The sequence below is a fragment of the Pelecanus crispus genome, chromosome 2, assembly GCF_030463565.1.
Source record: "Pelecanus crispus isolate bPelCri1 chromosome 2, bPelCri1.pri, whole genome shotgun sequence".
Lineage (NCBI taxonomy): Eukaryota > Metazoa > Chordata > Aves > Pelecaniformes > Pelecanidae > Pelecanus > Pelecanus crispus.
In genome coordinates this window covers 138,484,471-138,506,149 of record NC_134644.1, presented here as the reverse complement: position 1 = coordinate 138,506,149, position 21,679 = coordinate 138,484,471, and the positions used below count along the sequence as shown (strand labels likewise).

Below are 21,679 nucleotides of genomic sequence, written 5' to 3'. Positions count from 1 at the left end.
CGAAGCAGATAGTCATCCTCTGCTCCAGCTGGGCAAGGCAGCCGTGCCTCAGCTCACTCCCTGCTTCTGCCACTGAGCAGCAGCATAGGGGTCAACATCTGCCCCACAACATCAAGCGGGGAAAGAAAAGAAGGAGAAAAATGCAAAGTGTTGTGCAGTGGTCTTCAGCCTGCCCATGGGAGCAAAAGTTGTAGCTGTCTGTACTGGCAAGGTCAGCAGAGCAAATTTTAATCCAGTCTTTGTCCAATTAGCACATAATTACAAGGATGGGAGACTCACTAGCCCAAAGCATTGTAGCTTTCATTCAAACACATACATTTAGGAGATGACCAACAGCACTAAGGCACAGCAAGTTTAAATGAATTGGTTGCACAGGACTGAAAGAGAGACCTTACATCTTTTTGTGAAAATTTCCATGTGAACAACGAGAGCACTCCCATTTCCTGAGATATGAGACATTGTTTTCATAAAATCATTCATTTCATAAGTTTAATTTTGAACTTGTTTAAAATTTAAATATATTTGAACAACCTTTAGTATATAGTTTCAATAAAATGCATATATTCCTAAAAGTATACTTTCAAGTTAATACTTTCGGGAATAATTCATGACATGCTGACCAGGTTCATGGCTTTTGTTACTTCTTTAAACACATTCATATTTTATTTTCACTGGCTTTCATTAGTCATAGAATTTTTTTCTTTTTACAAAAGTACATATCCGCAGATAACATGAATCATGTTGTAAAGAAGGTATTTACAATGTGGAGTGCTGAACTTTTAAAATAAAGTGAATTTGACATTTCGAACTTAACACTGTCCTTTCCAGGAGCGACACAGACTCTTTAAACAGATAAACTTGAGTCGTATTTAGCCGTTTCTATCTATGGGTAAAATTCTCTTGACACCCTCCTCTTCCCTCCTCTTTTCCTGCAAAATATACAGAAATAGAATAACAAATTGTTTTGTCAGAGTTATAGCAAGAATTGATTGTTAGAGAGGCACTCCAAAACACTTCCCTGAGTAAGATCATACATTACAAAAATAGAATAGTTTTATGTTTTATCTTGTCTGAACAACTAGAATGTAATGAGCATATTCGGAATGATAGGGAGTATCTCTGAACTGGAATCCGAACAACAAATCTGCACCCTAAAGCAAGCGACAAAGCTCTGGGGTTTGGAGGACTGCACTTACTTTGATTGTCCTGAGCTCTGCTGACCCTGTGCTAGAGGTATGATTTTACATTCTGATCTTCCTTTTCAATGGAAAGATTTCAATGTATCGAGTAATATATACCGAGACACTATCAGTTCTTGAAATATCTGCTTCATGACACTTATGAGGTAAAGAGAACTAGCAAAATAGAGTTTTCTTTTGCTGTGGGAATGCAACTGTCATGTTACGGTTGCTATATAGATACTTCTCTAGGTCATGTTTTATTTTAAATTGGATTCTTCCAGTTACAAGGTGCAGCTGAAATGAAAATGTAAACCTTGATTTTAGTGTAGCTACTTCAGTAAACACAAGTTGCAGAATAAGATCTGTATTTATTTTGGAACAAACACTGTTTATTTTAGGAGTATCATATTTAATCCAAATGCACTTGTTTGTATGAGCAAGCAAAATAGGATTTTAATCACTTTTTCTATTAGGAAAGAATAGCATCTATTGTATGTTCTAAAAGGGTTACGTGTTCAGTGTGGGAGAGCACTCCCAAGTTATTGACTATGAAAATGAGTTTGTTAAATAATTTTAGTTCGTAGTCCTCAGTGTTTATAATAGCTAATAGTTTATATAGCTAATAGCCTTAATTTTTTTTTTTTGTTTTGATGTGCTATTTTAACAGTAAAAGGTGGGATTTGGGTTTTTGTTGTGATTTTTTTTTTTTTTTTACACTATAAGCTTCTCTTTATAGTCTTAAGTTTAAAATGGGAGTGTTTTGAAAGCCTTCACAGCCTGATTTAATTCCTTGACTGTTCATCCACAAATTGTCAGACTGAATGAAGTGGATTTCAAGAACTCTCTTTGTTCTTCATATCCTGTGCCTGACCCACAGGTAATCTGCACCTTTTTTCTTCAGTGACGACTAATTGTGGTGGGAAAGAAGAGAAAATGTTAGGGTCACAAAGTGCAGGCTAGACAGAGATGACAGGTCCTGCCAATTGAGTGCCAGTATTGAGAACCTGCGAACCGTAGTCTCTGCTTTTTCACATGGATTTGCGCTGTATGTTAACAGGTACTCTGCGATGATGGGTTAGGAAGTTCAGCACTTCAGTATTTATTGCCTTAGCTTGAAAAGAAGTGCAGAGGTTTTTGTATATTTAACAAATACAGTAGGGGAGCATTTGGTGCAAGCCATACAGATATATATGGGATATAGATGTGATGTTCTATGTAATGTCAATTTTCTAACCTGTATGCATACTAGAGATTTTGCTATCCTTCTAGTCAAGTAAAAAACAGAGATTTACTTGTCAAGTTTAATGACTTCTGTTAAGTAATGTTGGGACCCTTGCATGTTATTTTTCTAAAATTGGAATACAGACTAGTCAGAGCAGTCTGCTTTCTATTTTGCAGGCACATAATCACAGCTGTAAGTAAAAAAGGTGTAAAAACCAACAGAGTTATAAAGAAAAATGGTCATTCCAAGTCATAGCTTGGAATATGCAATTGTTGCTTGGAAAAACATTCCTTGACAATCTGTAAGCCTATGTTTCCCAAAGAAGCACGTTGTGATGGCTTATAGAAGTGATGAGTATTTGTGGAGCAGATTATTACCTGAAACGGTATATATCTTAAAGGGTGTATACCTTATTTCTGGAAAAGACATAAACAGAGATACTGATGTCATAAAAAGCTGCATAAAAAACACAACAGTGTACACTAGACGATTTTTTTTTAAATTAAGTTTTTTTCAGATACATCACATTTATAAAGGATTACAGCTCTAACTTGTTTTGCCAGATCTGTTCTCACATGTACATGACCAAATTTCTCTACTGTTCAGTAGGGAAAATGAAGCAGTGGATATAATTGCGTAATGACAGATATGAGAGGAACAGAGAATCCCAGCAATCATTTCCTGTGAGTTGGCCAGCTTCCAGGCTGTCTCAATGGGCATGCTGATGTAAAGGCAAAATGAAAATAGCTTGTTCTGAAGGGCGGTTGTTGGTTTGGTTTTTTTCCCCTCTCTCATTTGACTTTGCAGACTAAGGTATTGAAACAATTCGTTGACAGCATGGTGTTAGTTTTCTCATGGTAAATTAAGAAGATCAACCAAATGTGGAGATGTATTTTAGCTATAACCAACAGATTTGGGACTGTAATACTTCAGCATCCTCTGAGGTTACATTCATAATATTATTCACATTATTCCTTTTCATAATGTGCAAACTTGTCCAGGGTTATCCCACACTCAGTATTTATTCAAAGACAGCAGAATTATTAGATTTATTTCTGTTAGTTTTGTAACACAGAAATGTAGATGATCAACATGCTAGCCGTTATGTCACTCTACTTGGTATGTAGTATTGGCACAGATAAGAGGAACTCTTGTAACAGCCTTAATCTCTTTTTTTATTATTATTATTATTAATTTTCCTACAGTAAATTGAGTAGTGAGGCATATTTTACATAATTATGGCAGAAGTGCACAACTTGACGGGTGGTCGTGAAGGAGCAAAGTAATATAAATATTTGCAGAACATTTCTGCCATAACTTAATGCTTTGCATATGAATCTTTATAAAGATCCTAAGTTAGTTTAAAGGAATGATTCCAGAAGACTACATAGGTCCAGGCAGTTTAAGAGCTGTGAATGACGACTGTGGAGCATCTCTGGGAGTTTTTGGCTTGTCATACAAAAACAGAAAAGAGAAGGAGGAAAAGTTAGCAGGAAGGAGTTAGCATATGCTTTGGGAATGGAGGAGGGAGAAGACACAAGCTTTCCATGTACAAGTCTTAGACTAGACTCGTCTAGTCATTCATTTTTGATTGTTGTTTTTCTTCTTTGGCTTACTGCATTTCACTGGAGACATATTTTCACTTAGCAAATGATTGCAGCAGTTTTACGGAGCTCCTGCTAGCACGTATCTGCTGCTGCTTCAAGCCCCAAAGCAGAACTGATGGAAAGGAACGTAGAAACAAGTCTCAGTTACTCCATGCAACATCAGTTGGTTTAACTGAGGCTGCTGCAGGAGACTGGTTTCAAGCTAAGCTATGAGTTGTGGCCCTGAAAGGTCTGAGGGACACAGACGCATGGATCCATGCAAGCCAACTGTGCAAGAGAACAGCAAAGGACAGCATGGACAGTAACTTCTTAAACTACTATAGGTAGATTTGCTAAGGTAACCATGCTGACACTCTCATTTTTCCTTAGGCTAATTGGTAAGTCCACAGACAACACCCAATATCACCATTAACATTGTATCTCTGAGCATGCTTTGAGCATTTTCTTAGTGTTTTATATCACCTATCTAGGATCCTCCCTCATCCAAACTTGCACTTTGAAGTTATACAGGAGGTATCTCCTTTCTCTCCCTTGCTAATAGTTTTTACTGGGGTCTCCCTCCTACAGGCTTTTAAATGCTCCTGCATTTCACAGCTTGCTCTCTTTCACACTGCCGTTCCTGAACTGAAAAGACTTGCTTTCTCCCTTTGCAGAAGATGGGTTTTCTCTCTGCCTCCAATTCTTTCTTAAAATGGAATTCTCCATGAAGCCTTTTGAACAAACCTCCCCAGCTTCCAGATGGCACTTACTTGACGTAGCTCTGGGGGTGCTGCCTTGGGCAGCTGCCAGGACTGCTGCCAGGAGGACCACTCCTGCTTCCCACCGCCCAGCCCCACTCTCCTGCCATTTCCCACAGCAGTCATCAAGCTAGTGTGCTGATCGCACAGAAAACCAACCAAGAAAAAACAACTGCTCCAGGTTTCTGACCAACTTGCCCTATGGTTGCTGGCCACAGCTGCAAGGGATTTGCAGCAGAGATCTGAATCAGAGCAGCATCACTTCCCTAGACTAAATTACCCTTTCCAAATACCTGTCCTATCCCATCTCTGCCCCTCAGACGCAGAACGTGTATGCAGTACCATGAATAAGGTCTTTTAAAGTTTCTGTATGTTTTAGTAGCTCAAATCTCATTTTCAAATGCGAATTAAGCACTTTGGCAAGGGTTTCATTAAAATCAGTGCAGTTTAGAAGACCTATGTGAGAATAGGGTTTAGATGCCCAAAATGCTTTGCCCTTCTGAAAGTATTGTCCCTGAACTGTACCAAGTGCAGTTTGCTTTCCAGGGATTGATCCCAAAGTGCAGAGCTGCATCTCAGCCTGTCTGACTGAAATCCAAACCTTCAGTGCAAACATGTCATCACTTGTAGTCCCTCATGAAGATTTCAAACTGGATACACTGAAGTTGCAAGGTCAACACCTTTAGGAGCAAAACACAGCTTGCTGCATAATCTTTATACATAAGCCACAGGATATTTCGCTCCTTACTTGCCAATTCAGCCTATTTTAAAAGAGAATCCAACAATTTTAATGTTCTGCTTTGGACCTGACTGCTAAACTGATTCTATCATAATAAAACACATCTGCATAAATAACATGTATTTATAGTGTTTCTACAGGGATTTTCAATATTAATTTGAGATACCACTTTGCCAGAGAAATTAGGGGTACAGGAGTAGTACTGTATTTCTTATGAAAATTTTACAAAAGTGTCAAATATATCTGTAAAAGTTCAAAATGGTAAGCCTGCAAACAAACCAGGTTTGTTTTTTTTTTTCCCTGAATGGCTGTTTAGCTCTAAGTTGGCTCCCATCACAGAAGCTTTTTTGGGAAGTACTTGAGAATTTTATGAGTCTTTGTATTTTTATTAAAATACATCTTTTCAAAAAGGTACTGATTGGAAGTGCATACTTTATTTGTTGGTCAGTGTGAAACTTCATTTTAGCATATGTCTGATTATGGTTCATGTTGAGTAAACCGCTATTTTAAAATGTTGAATGTGTGGGTGCTTGCTTATAACTAATAAGGGGACTGAACGGTGTCTCAGGTAATCTTTGCTCATGAACAAAATGCTCCACACAAAGCAAGCAGGTGAAAACAAATACAAGGTGTTCTGGAGGAAGGTTGGACCAGATCAATTAATGGTGGGCAGGTAATGGGCTGCTTTGAAGAAGTATTCCTAAATAACCTTACTGCTAAAAGAGCAGTTGCTAAATGAGTGTTTTCCCTTCCCATGTTCAGGAGTTGAAAAATGCGCCCATCACTCATTAGCCCAAAGTCCGAGTCAGCTAGACAGCGTGAAAAAATACCTGGCACTCAAAGCTCACATTTAGCCTCAAAGCTGTGTCCTGCCACTCAGCAGGAACAAAACAGTCGTGCACTGTTTGTGACCTTCCTTTACTTGTCACGTAGTGTCAATCACATTGGTCTTTAATCCTTTCCAAATTATAACATGTATCTCTTGTGCTTTAATTTTCCCTCATTCCCTTCCCGATTTTACTTTTTTCTTCTTTTATTCCTGACAAAAGAGGACACTATGTCTCTCCATTATATTCAGTATTTCACCTGAAATTTGTGATGTTTGTGACCTTTTCTCTACTTGCTTACTTTTTTGACACTGTTTCTATACCTTTATCCCACCAATTTTTTTAATCTCTTATTTCTTTTCTGTGTTTTTCTGTCCAAAATCTCTCTTTCTTTCAATATCATAATTTCTATTTCTAATGTATCATTTCAGTTCTCACTTTCTACCTACCAAGCAGATGGTTAGACAAAAGGGGAGAATGTCTGTGATGTCCCAGGGCTTGTCATGGTCCCAAGATCTTGCAGCGTAAATTAAAATTCCAGTTCCTCAGGTCCTCTCTAACTGGGGGATCTAAGATGCAGTGGTGTCATTTTTCCTGCTTCTATCTTTTGCCTGAGATAGCTGAATTTGGAAGTCTGTTGAGTTATTCCATCTTTCAGGCACTCCTGTGAGAAGCTGATCTTCTACTCCTTCCTTTACTTTTGTGGTTACTAAAAAAATTGTTTCTTTTTCCCAGATTTCTATTTTGAATCCTCTTCTCCAACAACTTGTTCCAGTTGTCATTCAAAGTTTCCAACTTGGGGGAGGGGGCTGTTGACTTGATAATTTTCATTGCTACATTGACAACTCAAGCTTAAGTTTTCTATCCACGGAGAGTTTGAGAAGTCACTGAGCAGTGGAAGAGTAACTACAATAGGAAACTTGCAGATTCAGGAGGGTGTCCCTTCATTAGCTTACTCTCAGTTCATATTTGAATCATTAACTTTGTAGGTATTTGGATGGACAGTTCCTTTCAGTTTTAAACAAAAAAACCTTAATATCTGTGAATTTGATAACTTGCTGAAGAAGCTTTTTTTAGCCAAGTTGATTTTCAAAGCCTGGCAACATATGTTCACACTTGTAGTTTCAGCTGTGTCTGTACATCTAATACATTCTGTTTGCCTGAGGAGGAAATTCACTGTATGGTGGTTAAATATGAGCAAATGTAGTATTGTCTTTCCCGTACTGGTTGTCGCTGTTACCTCTCTCTCTAGCACAAGCTACCTATGCATAAAATACGAAAGAGTATGTATTACAGTAAGAATAAGTATATGTTGTACAAGTGCAAAAGACCAGACCTTGTTCTTCAAAGTGTTTGAAAAGTTTTTGAGGTATTTTTCGTAGACCTATGCTTTTAAAAATCTAGAATCCACAGCCATCATGTGAGGCCAAATAGACTTCTTCAGCTTTTTTCTTATCTGAGGTTGTTGACCTCAGGAGAGGAGGAGAAGGTTACAGGGTCAAAGTCTTTTCCTCCTTGGAGCTTGCTGCTTGCTGGGAGAGGGTTGGCTGGAAAATAGATGTTTTAGAAAAAGGGTTGAGGGTCACGATTTTAATTCTGTTAGGGAACAGCTGGTTTGAGTTTCTTTCCACTTCTATCTTCCCTCCCTTCCTCACAAATCCATGGAGAGAGAAAAATTTGTTCAGAGGAAAGCAGTAACACAAAAATAAAGGACTGCAGTATTTTCGTCTTTAAAATAGATCATGTTTGTTATAGGACTTCACATTAAGAGAGAGAAGAGGAAATTATTAAAATAATTGAAATCCATTATTGTTTCAAGCATTGAATTGAGATTGATCTAGAGTGCCAGAGGTTTATTTGTTTTCCTGCCAAAAGTTAAATTGTTAATGGTAATGGTCTAATGTTTTTTTGATGGATAAACAGTATGCATTACCATTTTTAATTTAGTGATGTACAAAGCTAATCATGAATGTGCAGTGTTAGTTTGCATACAAGTTGCTGAAGAAAGATGGTTTGATTTGGCTATTTCTGTTCAGATTTTCCTCATCTTTGCATGCTGCTTTCATGCACTAAGACCAAACAGAGAGAAGGAAACTCACAACTCTCAAATGAATGGCAAACTAGGAACAGATTTTTCGTCTGTGCTCCTCTGAAACACTGGCCTCAGGCTGTGTTGGTGTGTGGCTCAACAGCAATCAGAGGTCATAATTTCATTGGCGGTTAGCATCAGGTTTAATTTTTCTAATATGTTACATTTACCAAAATGTCTGGTTTCAGTTACACTTATGCACTGACTGAATCAGCTTTGAGCAGCATGATGTTTTAAGGTACCTGAAAGGCTACAAGAACGTTTATGGAACACATATGCTAATTGTTTTTAACCACTTTCCTTTCTAAACACAAAAATGTGTTTTTGGAAAGCCATTTAACAGTAGTAGCTAATGATGGTGTGCATTTTTTCTAAGAAATGAGGAGAAAGAATAGGTAAAATAGTTGTTTTAACAAGACTGCCATCTACTGATTTCCACAATTAAAAATATCACTGATGAGTAGCTTGTTCATAGTTTTTTATAGCTTTATTTTTGAGATTTGCAAGATCAAGAAAATTATAAAGTCTTTCTGTCACCTTAGGAATGCGACCAGGTTCACATCGACGATGTGTCTTCAGACGACAACGGTCAAGATTTAAGGTACAAGAGAACTGAGCAAGATAAAATGTTGCTTTGCAAGTTCCTTCCTGGGAAAGCAATGAACTGCTGTAATGCTTACAGTAGCCCGCTGTCTTTTTAGCTGTCTTGGCCTTTGCAACCCAGCAAAGTGAGTAGCTGGTGGCTGAATGTAGCCTGCTGCCTTTTGTTAAACTGGGGGTTTTCTTATCTCTGACTAGCACCTATAACTTCGGAACAGACGGCTTTCCTGCGGCTGCCACCAGTGCGAATTTGTGCCTCGCAACGGGAGTGCGCGGAGGAGTGGACTGGATGCGAAAATTGGCTTTCCGTTACAGACGAGTAAAAGAAATATACAATACCTACAAAAATAATGTTGGAGGCAAGTGACTCTGAAGTATATAACAAATATAGATGAGAAGTAGTAAAAAGGAAGAACTTTTGGTTTCTGTTCCTTTTTTAACATGGTAGTGTTTAGTGAGCTGTTTAGTTTGCAGTGTGTGGAAAATTGTCTCTGAGCTAATGAAAGCAAAGGAAGATGACAGAACGTTACTTAATTCCGGTGCAGACACGCCCTTATCTACTCCACAGGTCTTCTGGGTCCAGCAAAAAGAGAGGCTTGGTTACAACTAAGAGCAGAAATTGAAGCTTTGACGGATTCTTGGTTAACACTTGCACTGAAAGCACTCACCCTTATTCATTCGAGGTGAGTACGAAGAATACGGGGTAGTTAGGAAACTTTAGGATGTCTGCTGATGATCTAGAAGAGGCTGCCTGGTCTGGTGGGCAAAATGTTGAACGTGGCAGACCTTCTTCTCATTCCTTGTTCTCATCTGACCATGCCACTCTGTACGTTGCTCTCCTGTAAGGTGGGAAAAACCCCTTCATTTGTAAGTGGCAATAATAATGGTGAGGGGTTCTAATGGGAGGGTAAGGTTTTCCTTGTTCTCTTCTGTTTTGTTTTGTTAAAAAAAGTATGTTTGTGTTTTCTTTTCCATAGGACAAACTGTGTGAACATTCTTGTAACAACTACTCAGCTAATTCCAGCTCTGGCAAAAGTCTTGTTGTATGGACTAGGGGTTGTATTTCCCATAGAGAATATTTACAGTGCAACTAAAATAGGTGAGATATTTTTATAATGTTGTGATACCTTGGAAGCTGTAATTCTAAATCAAAAGATATTGTAGTCTGTATTTATTTCTTACATGTGTTCACTGTAGCAAATACAGAGATTAGTAATACTTGATGTCATGAAACACTTTTCATGCTAAAGCATCCTAAAAGTGCTTTTCAAAAGTTCATTGTGATCTACGCAGAAAGCTTCATATAGCTCTATTAATGCTGCTGCAGCCTCTGTTAGGAGGAAATAGAATTGCTTTTTTGTCATCATTTCTCAAAACTGTAAGGCTATGTAGCAGTTGAGAAGGCTTTTTAGTAGGCTGTGAGTACAGAACACTGGTGTCTCCCCAGATTAGTGGAAGAAATTCCGTAAAGGTAAGCCCTGGCTCCATTTGTTTTCATGGGCTCTGGAGCAAATTTTGGTAAACAGTTTACCAGAAGCAGGAATGTTTTGCTGCAGAATGTAATTATTTAAGTTCATTCGTACTGACTGTAATAAGCTTCAGCCGGGCAAATGTTTATTTCTGTTTTCTGGTTCAATATAAAAGATGTTATTCTGAGTATGCAGAAGTACATAGGACCAGATGGCAACGGTGCTTGTAGGTTTTAACGTGATTATGACATATCTGTTCTGTCTCAGATTCCCTCAAAATTGTGGGCTACATGCAAAAATTTTTCATGTGTTCTTAAGTATCTGTAAAACAGGAAGCTCAAATGGCCAAGAAAAAATGGTGCGTTATTTTTGTTTGGTTTTGTATTTTGAAAAAAAATTGGTGGGGAGTTTTATGTAGAAATTTGAAAGCATTACCATAAAAGATTTAAAACTGTTTTCTGGATAGAAATGTTATGGTACCGCCTGTCAAAACCTTAAAGTAAATTAAGACTTTAAATTATAATACTTTAAATACGCATTTTAATTAAAACATGTTTTAATAAATATTCACTTGTGCCTTCACGTACACAGGACAGAAAGATATTTTTGGAAAACTGCGTTCAGTCACTGACTGTCCCAGGAAATCATGAGATTTTTGTAACATGACGTGATTCATAATTTTCAAGCACCATTTCAACCTAGTTAGTGTGGGACGTTTCTTATGCTTGGCGTTACTGTTAAAGGGTGTCATTGAGTAGTTTGGTTTCTCTGCTGGCTAGAAACCTTTTTTTAATTTCCAGCCTATTTGTTTTTATACTGGTACTGTTCTTTAGCTGAAATAACTGTTTTGAAAAACACGATTTTTCCCATTGGTTGCTGTAGACAGGTAAGCATGTACCATGACAAGACTGAAGTGATCTTTCAGAATGGGGACATTTGAGAAAACTCAGCTGTAAGCATTCTTTCTAGCTTCACAGTACCAGTACCTGAAGCTTCCCAGCATCAATACCTACATGAAGAAGTGGAACACTGGGATCATGTCCCTGGGTCTGTGCAGTGAAGTAATGAGCCATGTTAATGGATCCCAGTGCAGGATCAAGGACCTTGCCCATGTATTGGATTACAGGCATTTAAATCTAAATCTTTTGGGTGACCTTCTAAGTCAGGATACTACTGTTTCAGGAGCTGTGATTAATCTTGTCACAGGTTGTGGAGAAAAAGCTAGAATTTCAACTCAGATTCAATCAATTTGCTCAGTTCAGGATACTGGCCGTAAACAGCCGGTAGAGAATTCTCCTGGTAGGGAAATTCCCCTCAAAACCTGTCTCAGATTAGGGAAGGAGACAAGAAAGGTGATATTGCGGACCTCTAGTCTGCTATGCCTGCCATGGCGTGTGTACTAAAGGACTTCATGGAGCAGATTTTAAGGTTGCCTGTCAGCTGCTGTGGTGGGAGTAAAGCTGCAGTCGGCCTTGATACACCATCCTGCGGGAGAGGGTCTTCTCTCCCAGTAGCTCTAATTACGTATTCAAAGCGTTGGGGAGATGCAGGCTAAAAAGTGGTTTATTTGATGTCATCCCATCACCACCTATCCTGAATAGTCTGATCTTTTTCTTTCAGGAAAGGAAAGTTGTTTTGAGCGAATAATTCAAAGGTTTGGAAGAAAAGTAGTGTATGTCGTTATAGGGGATGGTGTCGAAGAAGAACAAGGTGCAAAAAAGGTAATGACCCTTTTTCAGTGTGGGTTGATTTCAAGAATCTGAAAGCAAAATTGTCTTTTCTTCGACACAGGACAGCATGCATTGACATTTGAGTTTTGTATCTTTGCTTTATGAAATATGTTTGGACCATATCTAGTAGAAAGCTACATAAAACTCTAGATAATAATGTGCCCTGCTGTTCTCCAGGAGACACATTATGCTAGCTGTGTATGTTTGATGTATTTCAAAAAGGAGCCAGAAAATGGACCCCGGCTTTTGTGCCAAGAACTAATAGTTCTGTTTTCATTGGCATCCCAAAATACCACATAGGATGTTATGAGTATAAGCAAAAAATGGCAATTCTTGCTGATCAAAGGCAGTGTGCTATTTGACTACATGAAATACATGTATGTCACACCTTGAAAAGGTATGTAGGACTGGAGTAAGTATACATAAATTTCAGCTTTCTTGTGCGTCCATAATTTGGATTCTGCATTCAGGTAACTACCTGTGGCTTGTCCTGCGTTCATAACCTCAGTTAACTGAGCAGAGGATACTGTTTGACTATGTCTTTATTATTTTTTGCTTTCCCTTGGGAAGAAGGGAAAAATTCACTTTTTTTTTGCCCCAGTGTGGAGTAAGCTCCATAAAAAGCAGTACTTCCCACTGACAAATAATAGGCAGTATTCCTAGCCTTGCTATTCTACCCAAGTACAGCAGATACAGTCTTCACTTGGAGGAATGAGGCATTATATTGGCTATCTGAATAGTAGGAGAAAGAGTAGGAAAATGGGCATTTCTGTTCTTCGTTCCTTTTACAGGTGAATTGCTTTTACACAGCTGGTTTTTTAATCACAAAACTGTCTGTGGCACTTCTAGATCTGTTTCCCCTGTAACTTTCTAAATTGGAGAAATTAAACTAATTAGTCCGCATGGTGTTTTAACAACCATTGACTGGTTTTGCTTCATGAAATCTGGGGTTTGTCCCCCCAAAGCATTGCGGGTAGATTCCCAGCTCATCTCGGCACTTCACAGAGTTTCAGTTTCATATATCCCTTTGGCGGACTGACGGGAACAGTTTGCTCCTTTCTCCTTCAGAAATGCCTTTCATCTTTGCAGAGAAATGTTTTCCCGCTGTAAATGATTACATTTTAAAAGCTGCATTTAAGATCGGGGGGAAAAAAATTCTTCTCTTTGTTCCCTTTCTGTTGCTCGGTGAAACAGTGTTGTATATGATAATGGCAGGAGTAGTCCTTTCGGTAACATTATCTAATTCAATGCTTTTTTCAACAGGAAACATGATTCAGAAAAGCATAAGAGAAAGACTTTCCAGTTGCTAAGAGGAGTAGCAGTATAGAAAGTTCCTTTGTGCCATTACTTCTGTGTATTCTTTCTCGGTGGAAGGAATTTTCAGATTCAAAGCATGTTAGATGCTCTGGATTAAATTATCTGCTGCAGTGATGCTGGAGAAGTCAATAAGTAGACCAGCAGCCCTGCCTTTCTGCAGAAACTATTAATTTCATTAAGGAAAGTGCTTGTTTGATTCTTGTCCCGCTTCTTACTCCACCAGAAAAGAAGTGACCGTTTCACACTGTGAAAGCAGGATTAGCCTCTTAAGTTTTGGCCCTCGCATCCTGCAAGGGCAAGAACCACACAGTGCCTTGCGGTACGAGGAGCTGCTCCCAACTCAGATGATGCCTTTTTGGTTACCTGCTCCTCAGGTTATTTTTAGGGTTATTAGGAGGATTGAGATGGGAATGCACCCTAGTGCTTCAGTTTAAAGACGTATGCCCTGTCTAAGGAATGAATGGTATCACCGTATTAGAAAACAGTAAAAGCCTAGACCTTCTCCGGAGAGTGTGCAAACAAAACAGGAGAAGGTTTACCCCGACAAAAACACGCAAAGCCCATCAGTCCACAGTGGCATAACTGTCCCATGGTGTACCCCATTGCCTTGCTTATCCCCTGAACTAGCTGGTTCCTTCCTACCTTCCTTCCTTCCCATCAGCACGTTGGGTTTTGTGATATTCTCAGGGCAGGGACAGCTTTTGTGTTATCCCTTTGCACAGCACGTTGCTGGAGGGGTTTGGCCTGGGGTGAAGCCCTTAGTAGATGTGCGTTTCTTTACACGACTTAGAGCATAAACAGTACACCCTTGTTTAAATAGCACTTCATTAATTACATGTAAACTATAACGAGTATTTTTAAGTGAGTGTGTAAATTCAAACCTATTTAATTTGAGAGATTTTTTATTCTGTGTTTGTTTACTGAAAAAGAGCTGAACTTCTAGCTTAGGAGGTAAGAAAGTTAAGGTTTGTTATTAAAAAAGAATTTATCAATAATTTATCAATTGCTTCATCATAAAACAAGATTTTCATTTATGTCCTTCATTCACAGAAAATCCTGAGTCAATACAATAGGAAAAATAAAGGACACAGTTAAATTCTTTTTATTACTGTCATTATTGTGAAAATTCAATAATAGAAACTTTTTCATACCGTTTAAAAGATCATTGTTCTTTTGAGAAACATTTTTAGGGTAGACTGTTTTTTCATAAAATGCCTCTTTTGATTGATGAAAATAAATACAGTACACTAAGGAAACCGCACGCTCTTACGTTTCACGTAGCACGGGACAAGCCATGGTATCAACACCTTTGTTTAGCTGTCACTTCCAGCAAAATATTTTACAAGACAATTACAATTCTCGGGATGTTTGCGTTGCAGACTGAGGAATGATCATACCCTTCTGGATCAGTTCAGCACGCAGCCAGGGTGGCGGAGGGTTACAGGGAGGTTGCTACCTTCGGCTCAGCTTCCCTGGGAAAAGGGGGAGAGGAGGGGAGAGAGAAACCGGTGTGAGAGCTGAGGGGTGCCCGGGACTGCTGCCGGCACCGGGTGCAGGGGGTGCAGGTGCACCCACCCACACGGGTGGGTCAGAGCCGCCACATCTGGGTGCCACTGTGGTGACACAGCTATTCACATAATAAGTTTCTGGGTTTTTCTGCCAGAGACTCCATTGTCTTGGCATTTTGTTTTGCTTTGCTTTGTTTCGTTTTGTGTTTTGGTTTTTGTTTTGTTTAGCTGTGTTTTGTTTTGTTTTGTTTGAGCTCATCTTTTGCCTTTGGAGACACAGTCGGGAAATACTCGTAAGGCAGAAAAAACCCCAACTCCTGAGTTTTTCTACTTAGGAGAATCCTCCAAAGGATTTCTAATTTGCGAGAGGAGACAAAGGAGGAGGCTCTCTGCACTGCGGAGCTGGATTTTACATCAGGTGATTCGGGAGAGCCTGGGCAAATTGGCTTCTCCTTTTGTCTCCAAAATGGTCATGCTGCCTCGGAGGGAAATTGGGAGGAAAAATCATAAATCTTTGTGGAGCAATAAATAGAATATAAATGGGTATCCAATATGCCACTGCTTTTAAGTTCACAGTCACACTGTGCTGGTCAGGTTTGGGGTAGGAAGTAAAGACGACCGCTTAGCAAATCTGGCAGGGACACAACAAAAATACTGTGAAAGATGACAGAAACTGATGAGTTTTCTATTCAAATCCGTCGCAAATCTCAGGAGTAAGATTTTATATAAATATGTATTCATTTAAGGGAAGGAGGAGAGTCTGCACTTTTCGGTGTTGCCGTTAAAATATGGCTTTGTTTTGCACGTGCATTAATAGAAACACTTTATTTTGTTGGATAAAATAGTTGAAGTTTTGTTGTTTTAGTAAATACATGCTAAAAAATAATATTGCTTCTATTTCAGAAATAAAATACCTTAATATTTTAGAAATAATATTTTAGAAATAATAAATAACCTAATACTTAGGTTATTGAATAATGTTGTAATTATTAGATTTACTAAATTAATAATTTCACTTTTCATGCTTTTTACACCAAAACCAAATTCAAACTTTTGCTGCCATTCTTCATTTTAAAATGTCATGAAAATTAAATCATTAAGAAGTTCATAAATGTATTTATTACCAAGTATCATCTACAAAACAATTAATGTTTTTTAAAAGACAAAAGCTTCGTATTTACTTGGAAGATGCTGAAATAGTACACAAGATCATTGTTTTACTACCAGTCTAGATGCATATTCCTCCAATATAGAGTAAGAAAAACTTTCTTACAGTTTCACTATATCTAATGCATCCAGTTACACCACCTATTTATTAGCGGTTAGCATTTGTCATCCATTCTCCCACAGCAGCAAATGAGATATTAGCATTTTTCAGTGTGCTCAGAATAGAAGACACGTGTTGTACATGACATGTGTGCTAAGTGTTGGCAGGGATGGCTTCCTAAAGGCAATATTTAGTAAATATATATACAAAGAAACTCTTGCCCGATCATTTGGTAAGAAAAAATGTACTTCTTTCTCATGGGTGTGTTGCCACTTTTGACAGCGCTGAATAGTTGTGGATAAATGGGGCATGTTAATACAGGAATAACATAAAAGGTTTTGTATGATACTTTTGTTATTTTAAATGTTTTAGTTTTGTACAATCTTTTCTTATCTTAGATGAGGTGAAAATTACTGTATATGCCCCGTGAACACAGGTATGTATATATGGATACATACGTGTGTGAAACTGTATATACATACGCAGACATATAGATGTAGATATATATAGATCTGTATCAGGTTTGTTTCCCTCCTCTTAGCTATGAAGACTGTGCCGTAGGGTCAGACTGATAGAGATCTGAATCGGCCGCGTTCGGCCGTGCAGAGCGCGCTAGTGCAGATTCCAGCCCCGTGCAGTGGCTGCGTTCCTGGCGTGCTTTATTTCTTGGGAGTGTGCTGCTGGTCTTTTGACCTATATGCAGGAGAGCTGAAAATAATTATAATCCTGAGGTTTACACAACCTCTTTGTTTTCATGGGACTCTTCAGAATCATTCCACACCTCAGTCCTGTAACTACATGGAGTAAGTGGAGGTATACTCCTTTCACAGACAGACATAAATAAAGTGGAGGACACTTAAGTGAATTAGAAATAGAAAGATATAGCCAAAATAATGACCACCTAAAGTTTGGTTTAAAATCTGACCATAAACAGCTGAGGGTAATCCAAAACTTGATATTGCATATGGGCATCTAGCAAGAATCGCTGTGATTTGATTTAGCAGAAGCTAAACCTTCTGTTAAATCAATCAGGGTCTTTAACTGCCCTAGATGCCTGGTGTGTGTATGCTCTGTGTTGCTGAGGTTGTTACTAGGGAAGCAGTATAATGCTGGAGCTGCATGAAGTGGGAGCTGGAAGCCAAGAATTTATTACTACAATTCTCCCTATTCATTAGTTTGCTGTATGACCTTGGAGGGCATCCACGTCATTGACTCTTGGCTTCTGCAGAGACACTACGCAAAGGCAGGTGTCCATCAAACTCTTTGCCTCGCCACATCTTAGGTACACTATTTACACCTCCCTGACCCAGTGGTTGAGGCAGAGCTGGTGCCAAGCTGACTAAGAGAAGCAGGGAGCTATGGCTGGCTGGCAGGGAGGGCAGGTAGGTCCTACCTGGCAGGGGGCTTGTGAGAGACGAGGGAAACTGCAGCCGCGCAAGAAAGGGAGGCAGCACGGCTGAGCGCCGCTGGCCAAGTGCAGTCAGCTGGCAAACATTGCAGGGACCTGCCACAGGCACAAACCTCTGCCCATCTGTCCTTGATTGAATACCCCTATCAGATGTTATAAATTATGCCAGGAAGATCTCACAGCCTAAATAAGAGATAGGTGCGCAGAAGCTTTTGGTGAGTCCAGGGAACAGCATGATTAGGAATTTTTATTTTGTTTTGCTCTTGCTGGTTCGTTTCCTGAACATGGTGCAAGAAATGAATCTTTAGGAAAGATTTGAGTTGGAAAGCAGCAGTGTCTGGCCACCTGGCAGAGCACAGAGGATAGACGAGCTGTATAATGGAACAGGGAAGACACAAGGACGTGGAGTTGTAACTGAGTAAGCTAATTGCATCTAGTTTCTCTTACTGATGGAGCATAGAGACAGTACAATGGAAGTCTAGATTGAAGATGTAGAAATAGTAGGTGTCATAGTCAGCATTTAACACTTCCTTCTTAAGGAAAGGATTAATCTGTAAAAGTGTTTTGGAAATACCATAAGCATTTTTTCCAGCATCTCAATTGTCTCCGAATTACTTTGGTTGGTTGTTTTGTTCTCTCCACAAGCAGCTATCGCCCATGCATTTATCTTCAAGCTGAGGTTTAGTCAGCTGTTTCTCAGGGTTTTGTAACAATCTAAAGCCAAGCAGAAAGAAACTCTCCTAATGGTGCTTCCTTGTGAGTCACCTTATTTTCTTCCTGAAGAAATTTCTTTGCTCTAAAAGCTAGGCATACTTTGAATGTGGGCATCTGTTGATGCATCTGTTATTACATTTCAATTTAGATCAGGAGTGTCATATCAAAGCAGACCTACCAGTCATTCCCCCTTACTATGCTTTGATTAACATCCTGGACTGGCTTTAGGGCTGGGGGGAACCCAATGGATTTCTTTTGGATAGAACTAAAGAACAATATATTGTCCAGGTGCTCACAAAATGCTCTCCAACTGCTAATGGGCGCTTTTTCCACAATGGCAGCCTAGAGCTATTCTGAAGTGAAACCCCTGAAACATGGGCACTGGGTGCTCAGTGCCACCTCCTTCGCTCTGCAGTCCCTCTGATTGTGCAACTCTACTTGCTAACACTTGTCCTTCATCGGGTGTGCATTTTCCAGATTCCTTACAGTGCTCCCTTGCTGATCATGTACAACTCTTTAGTCTAGCTTATTAATATTCATTAATTCAGTATTACTTTCTCTGACTCTTGCAAGAGCAACAGTTGATTGTTCCTTAACAGTTGCCATTTGACTTCAGAGAGACTTGCCGCTACTTACATGGTTACATTTCTTTTAAAAAACGCTGCTTTATCCTATAAATCCAACCCAGTTCATCATCACATCATTATCTGGACTGAAGCAGCATTTTTCTAAAAATAATAATTATTTATACACTGACAGACAGATGTTTAAGCACCTCTGTGCTAAGGTGTATGCCTTCTGAGATAGGTATAAGGTAAAATTACAGGGCTTACAGTAAACACACAGCTGGAAACAGAGTTTCACATTGTTTTCAAAATTGTTCTCTAACTTAAATTTAACTTAAATTTAACTTAAATTTATCTTAAAATTGTTCTCTAACTTAAAATTTAATTAAAATTAACTGAATGAAAGAAGGAGGTCAGTGTTGAAATGATAATCAGAAGAGATGGAGTTTTGACACTGACTTCAGGAAAATTAGGAATTTACTCAGGACGTGCTGAAGGAGGATGAACAAAGCCTCTCTGAGAAGTTGTAGATGAAATGCTTGGGGAGCTCAGCAGCTATTATGATAATAATTTGCTTGTGGTTTGCCTCCTAAAGATGCCGGGACACAAGCTGACCCAATGAAAAGGTGAACATGATCCTGTTAGCCTTCAGAACATTGCTGAATTGAAACTGTTTTCCCATGGGATTTATAGAATATTTTCCTGACGAAAGCTGATGGTTATCTTTTTTTTATTATTTATGCAAAAGTTCTTGCTGACACTATAATCCCTGGTTTAGAGTATAAAGATAGTTCTTAATCAGATTTTTACCTTCATGGATGAGGTAATCTGTGCTTTTTCCTGGTATTTGTGGTTTTGGTTTACTCAGGTTATTTGCAAACGTATTTGTGCTCCAGACAGATTTTATTACAGCTAAGAGGAAAAAAAAAAGTATTTATTTTAAAATTGTCCCATATGGAAAAGATGTTTTAAGATCAGTGCTAACAATGAGCGATGTTATACAAACCACTGGGATGAAATTCCTTTCAAAGTGATGGAAGCAACACATGAGCTATTCTGAATCACCATGGCTATGTTCTTAACTCACCTGCCAGGCATAATTCCACAAGGAATGAACACATTTTGATAGTAAATAATACTTTCACTTCCTTTATTGTTTGGGTTTTAATCAAGTTCTGTTCCCCTCCTCGAACTACCCACATGCTTCATGTATAGGTTATTTTTCTTAATTTTTTTCTAGAAATAATGTTTTCTTCTGCAACGTGCTGAAACCTGTTTTTCTTATAAAGAGATGAGAAACCCTTCCGTTCCTTATGATCTCCTGACACGTTTGCTGTTGTTGCTGTTGGTAAATAGATTTGCTATTATTGAGAATTTATGTTGAGGGAGTGGTTCAGAGAAACCAGAGATGAACATGAAGGGCTTGAGGTTTTAAGAGCTCTTTTTCTCCCCTCACAGTGTTCCCTTATCCTTGCGAAAGACAATGGGTGGGTCTAAATACCAGAATACTTGGGATTATTTTTACATGTTGTCTGTGCTGTTCACAGCATGCTATGCCATTTTGGAGGATCTCAAGCCACTCTGACCTTATGGCCCTTCACCATGCCTTGGAACTGGAGTACTTGTAGCAGCTCAGCAGCACTTTGAAACCCCAGAGCCTCCTTCTGCCCATGGACGGGATGTCTGTGTCTTGTGTCAGCATTGGACTACAGAACTTTGTGATTTCAACATGTTGACGTACAGCTGCAATTGGTCTTAACCCTTGCCCTTTCAGTAAACGGAGGAGCATGTCTTTTTCTTCAGAACAGCTGTTGACTCTGGTACTGCGAGTCCAACGAAAATAAGCCATGCAAATGTTTGAACAACTCATCTTTACCGTATTCACTACCAAAAAGAAATAGAGAAGGAAAAAAAAAAAAGAAATAAAAGGTTCATACCTGTGAAGAAAAAAAAGGACCTGCAGATGCTTTGTAGTTTTTAGACTCTTCAATGTGACACACACCATTTCTTCAACACAGCAAACTTGATTGCACAATGAAGACTGAGATTTTTCAAAATACCAGTGGAGTAATTTTCTTGTAAAGAAGGTTTACTTTTTGGTTTCTCATACCCAGGGTACTCTGTACATCTTTACTTATTTATGAACAGACTATATTTTGACATCATATAACTGAGGATATGTATAATAGGATTAAAGGCTATTATAAGCCTTTGCCTTATGGTACAGCAACTACTTTTGATTTTAGCACATTACAGAGTAGTTTAAAATATGTCTAATTTAAACTAATAGGTACATCACTGAGACAATCATGTACAGGAAGAATTTTTTGTGTAAATTTGTAATAATGAATGATTCTTTTACATATTGTTAAGGTAAATGCTATTGAAAGATAGTAATGCCTTGTTGGTGAAGAATGAGGCCACGTGTGCACAAACTGTTGTGCAGTGCCTTATCAATGCGTTGGATATAAATATGTAGATAATGGATTTTTTTAGATAAATTTGTCAAGACCAAAAGCATGGATGTCAAGTGTCAATAAGAATTGGGTTTTGTTCTTCTCAGCTGTTTCTCTACCTTCTTCTTCTCTCACCTACTCTGATTATGAAAAGTTTGATTTCTTTCCCCCCACGAAGGAAATATAGATAAAACACAACTGAAGAGGAGTCCTTTGCCATCTTCTGTTTCCTCTTCTAACGT

The 21,679-nt window shown here is 38.7% G+C and overlaps 1 protein-coding gene across 14 annotated transcripts in view; it reads left to right on the top strand.

Moving 5' to 3' along the window:
- Positions 1 to 20,609, top strand: part of EYA1 (EYA transcriptional coactivator and phosphatase 1) — an 84,056-nt gene extending 63,447 nt beyond the window's left edge. For all 14 annotated transcript variants that reach the window (XM_075728144.1, XM_075728142.1, XM_075728146.1 and 11 more), the window contains 6 exons: positions 8,945 to 9,003; positions 9,201 to 9,361; positions 9,571 to 9,685; positions 9,980 to 10,101; positions 12,092 to 12,192; positions 20,529 to 20,609. In XM_075728144.1, the coding sequence (XP_075584259.1) occupies positions 8,945 to 9,003; positions 9,201 to 9,361; positions 9,571 to 9,685; positions 9,980 to 10,101; positions 12,092 to 12,192; positions 20,529 to 20,609 (639 nt within the window). The remainder of the gene's footprint in view (positions 1 to 8,944; positions 9,004 to 9,200; positions 9,362 to 9,570; positions 9,686 to 9,979; positions 10,102 to 12,091; positions 12,193 to 20,528) is intronic.
- Positions 20,610 to 21,679: the final 1,070 nt, after the last annotated feature.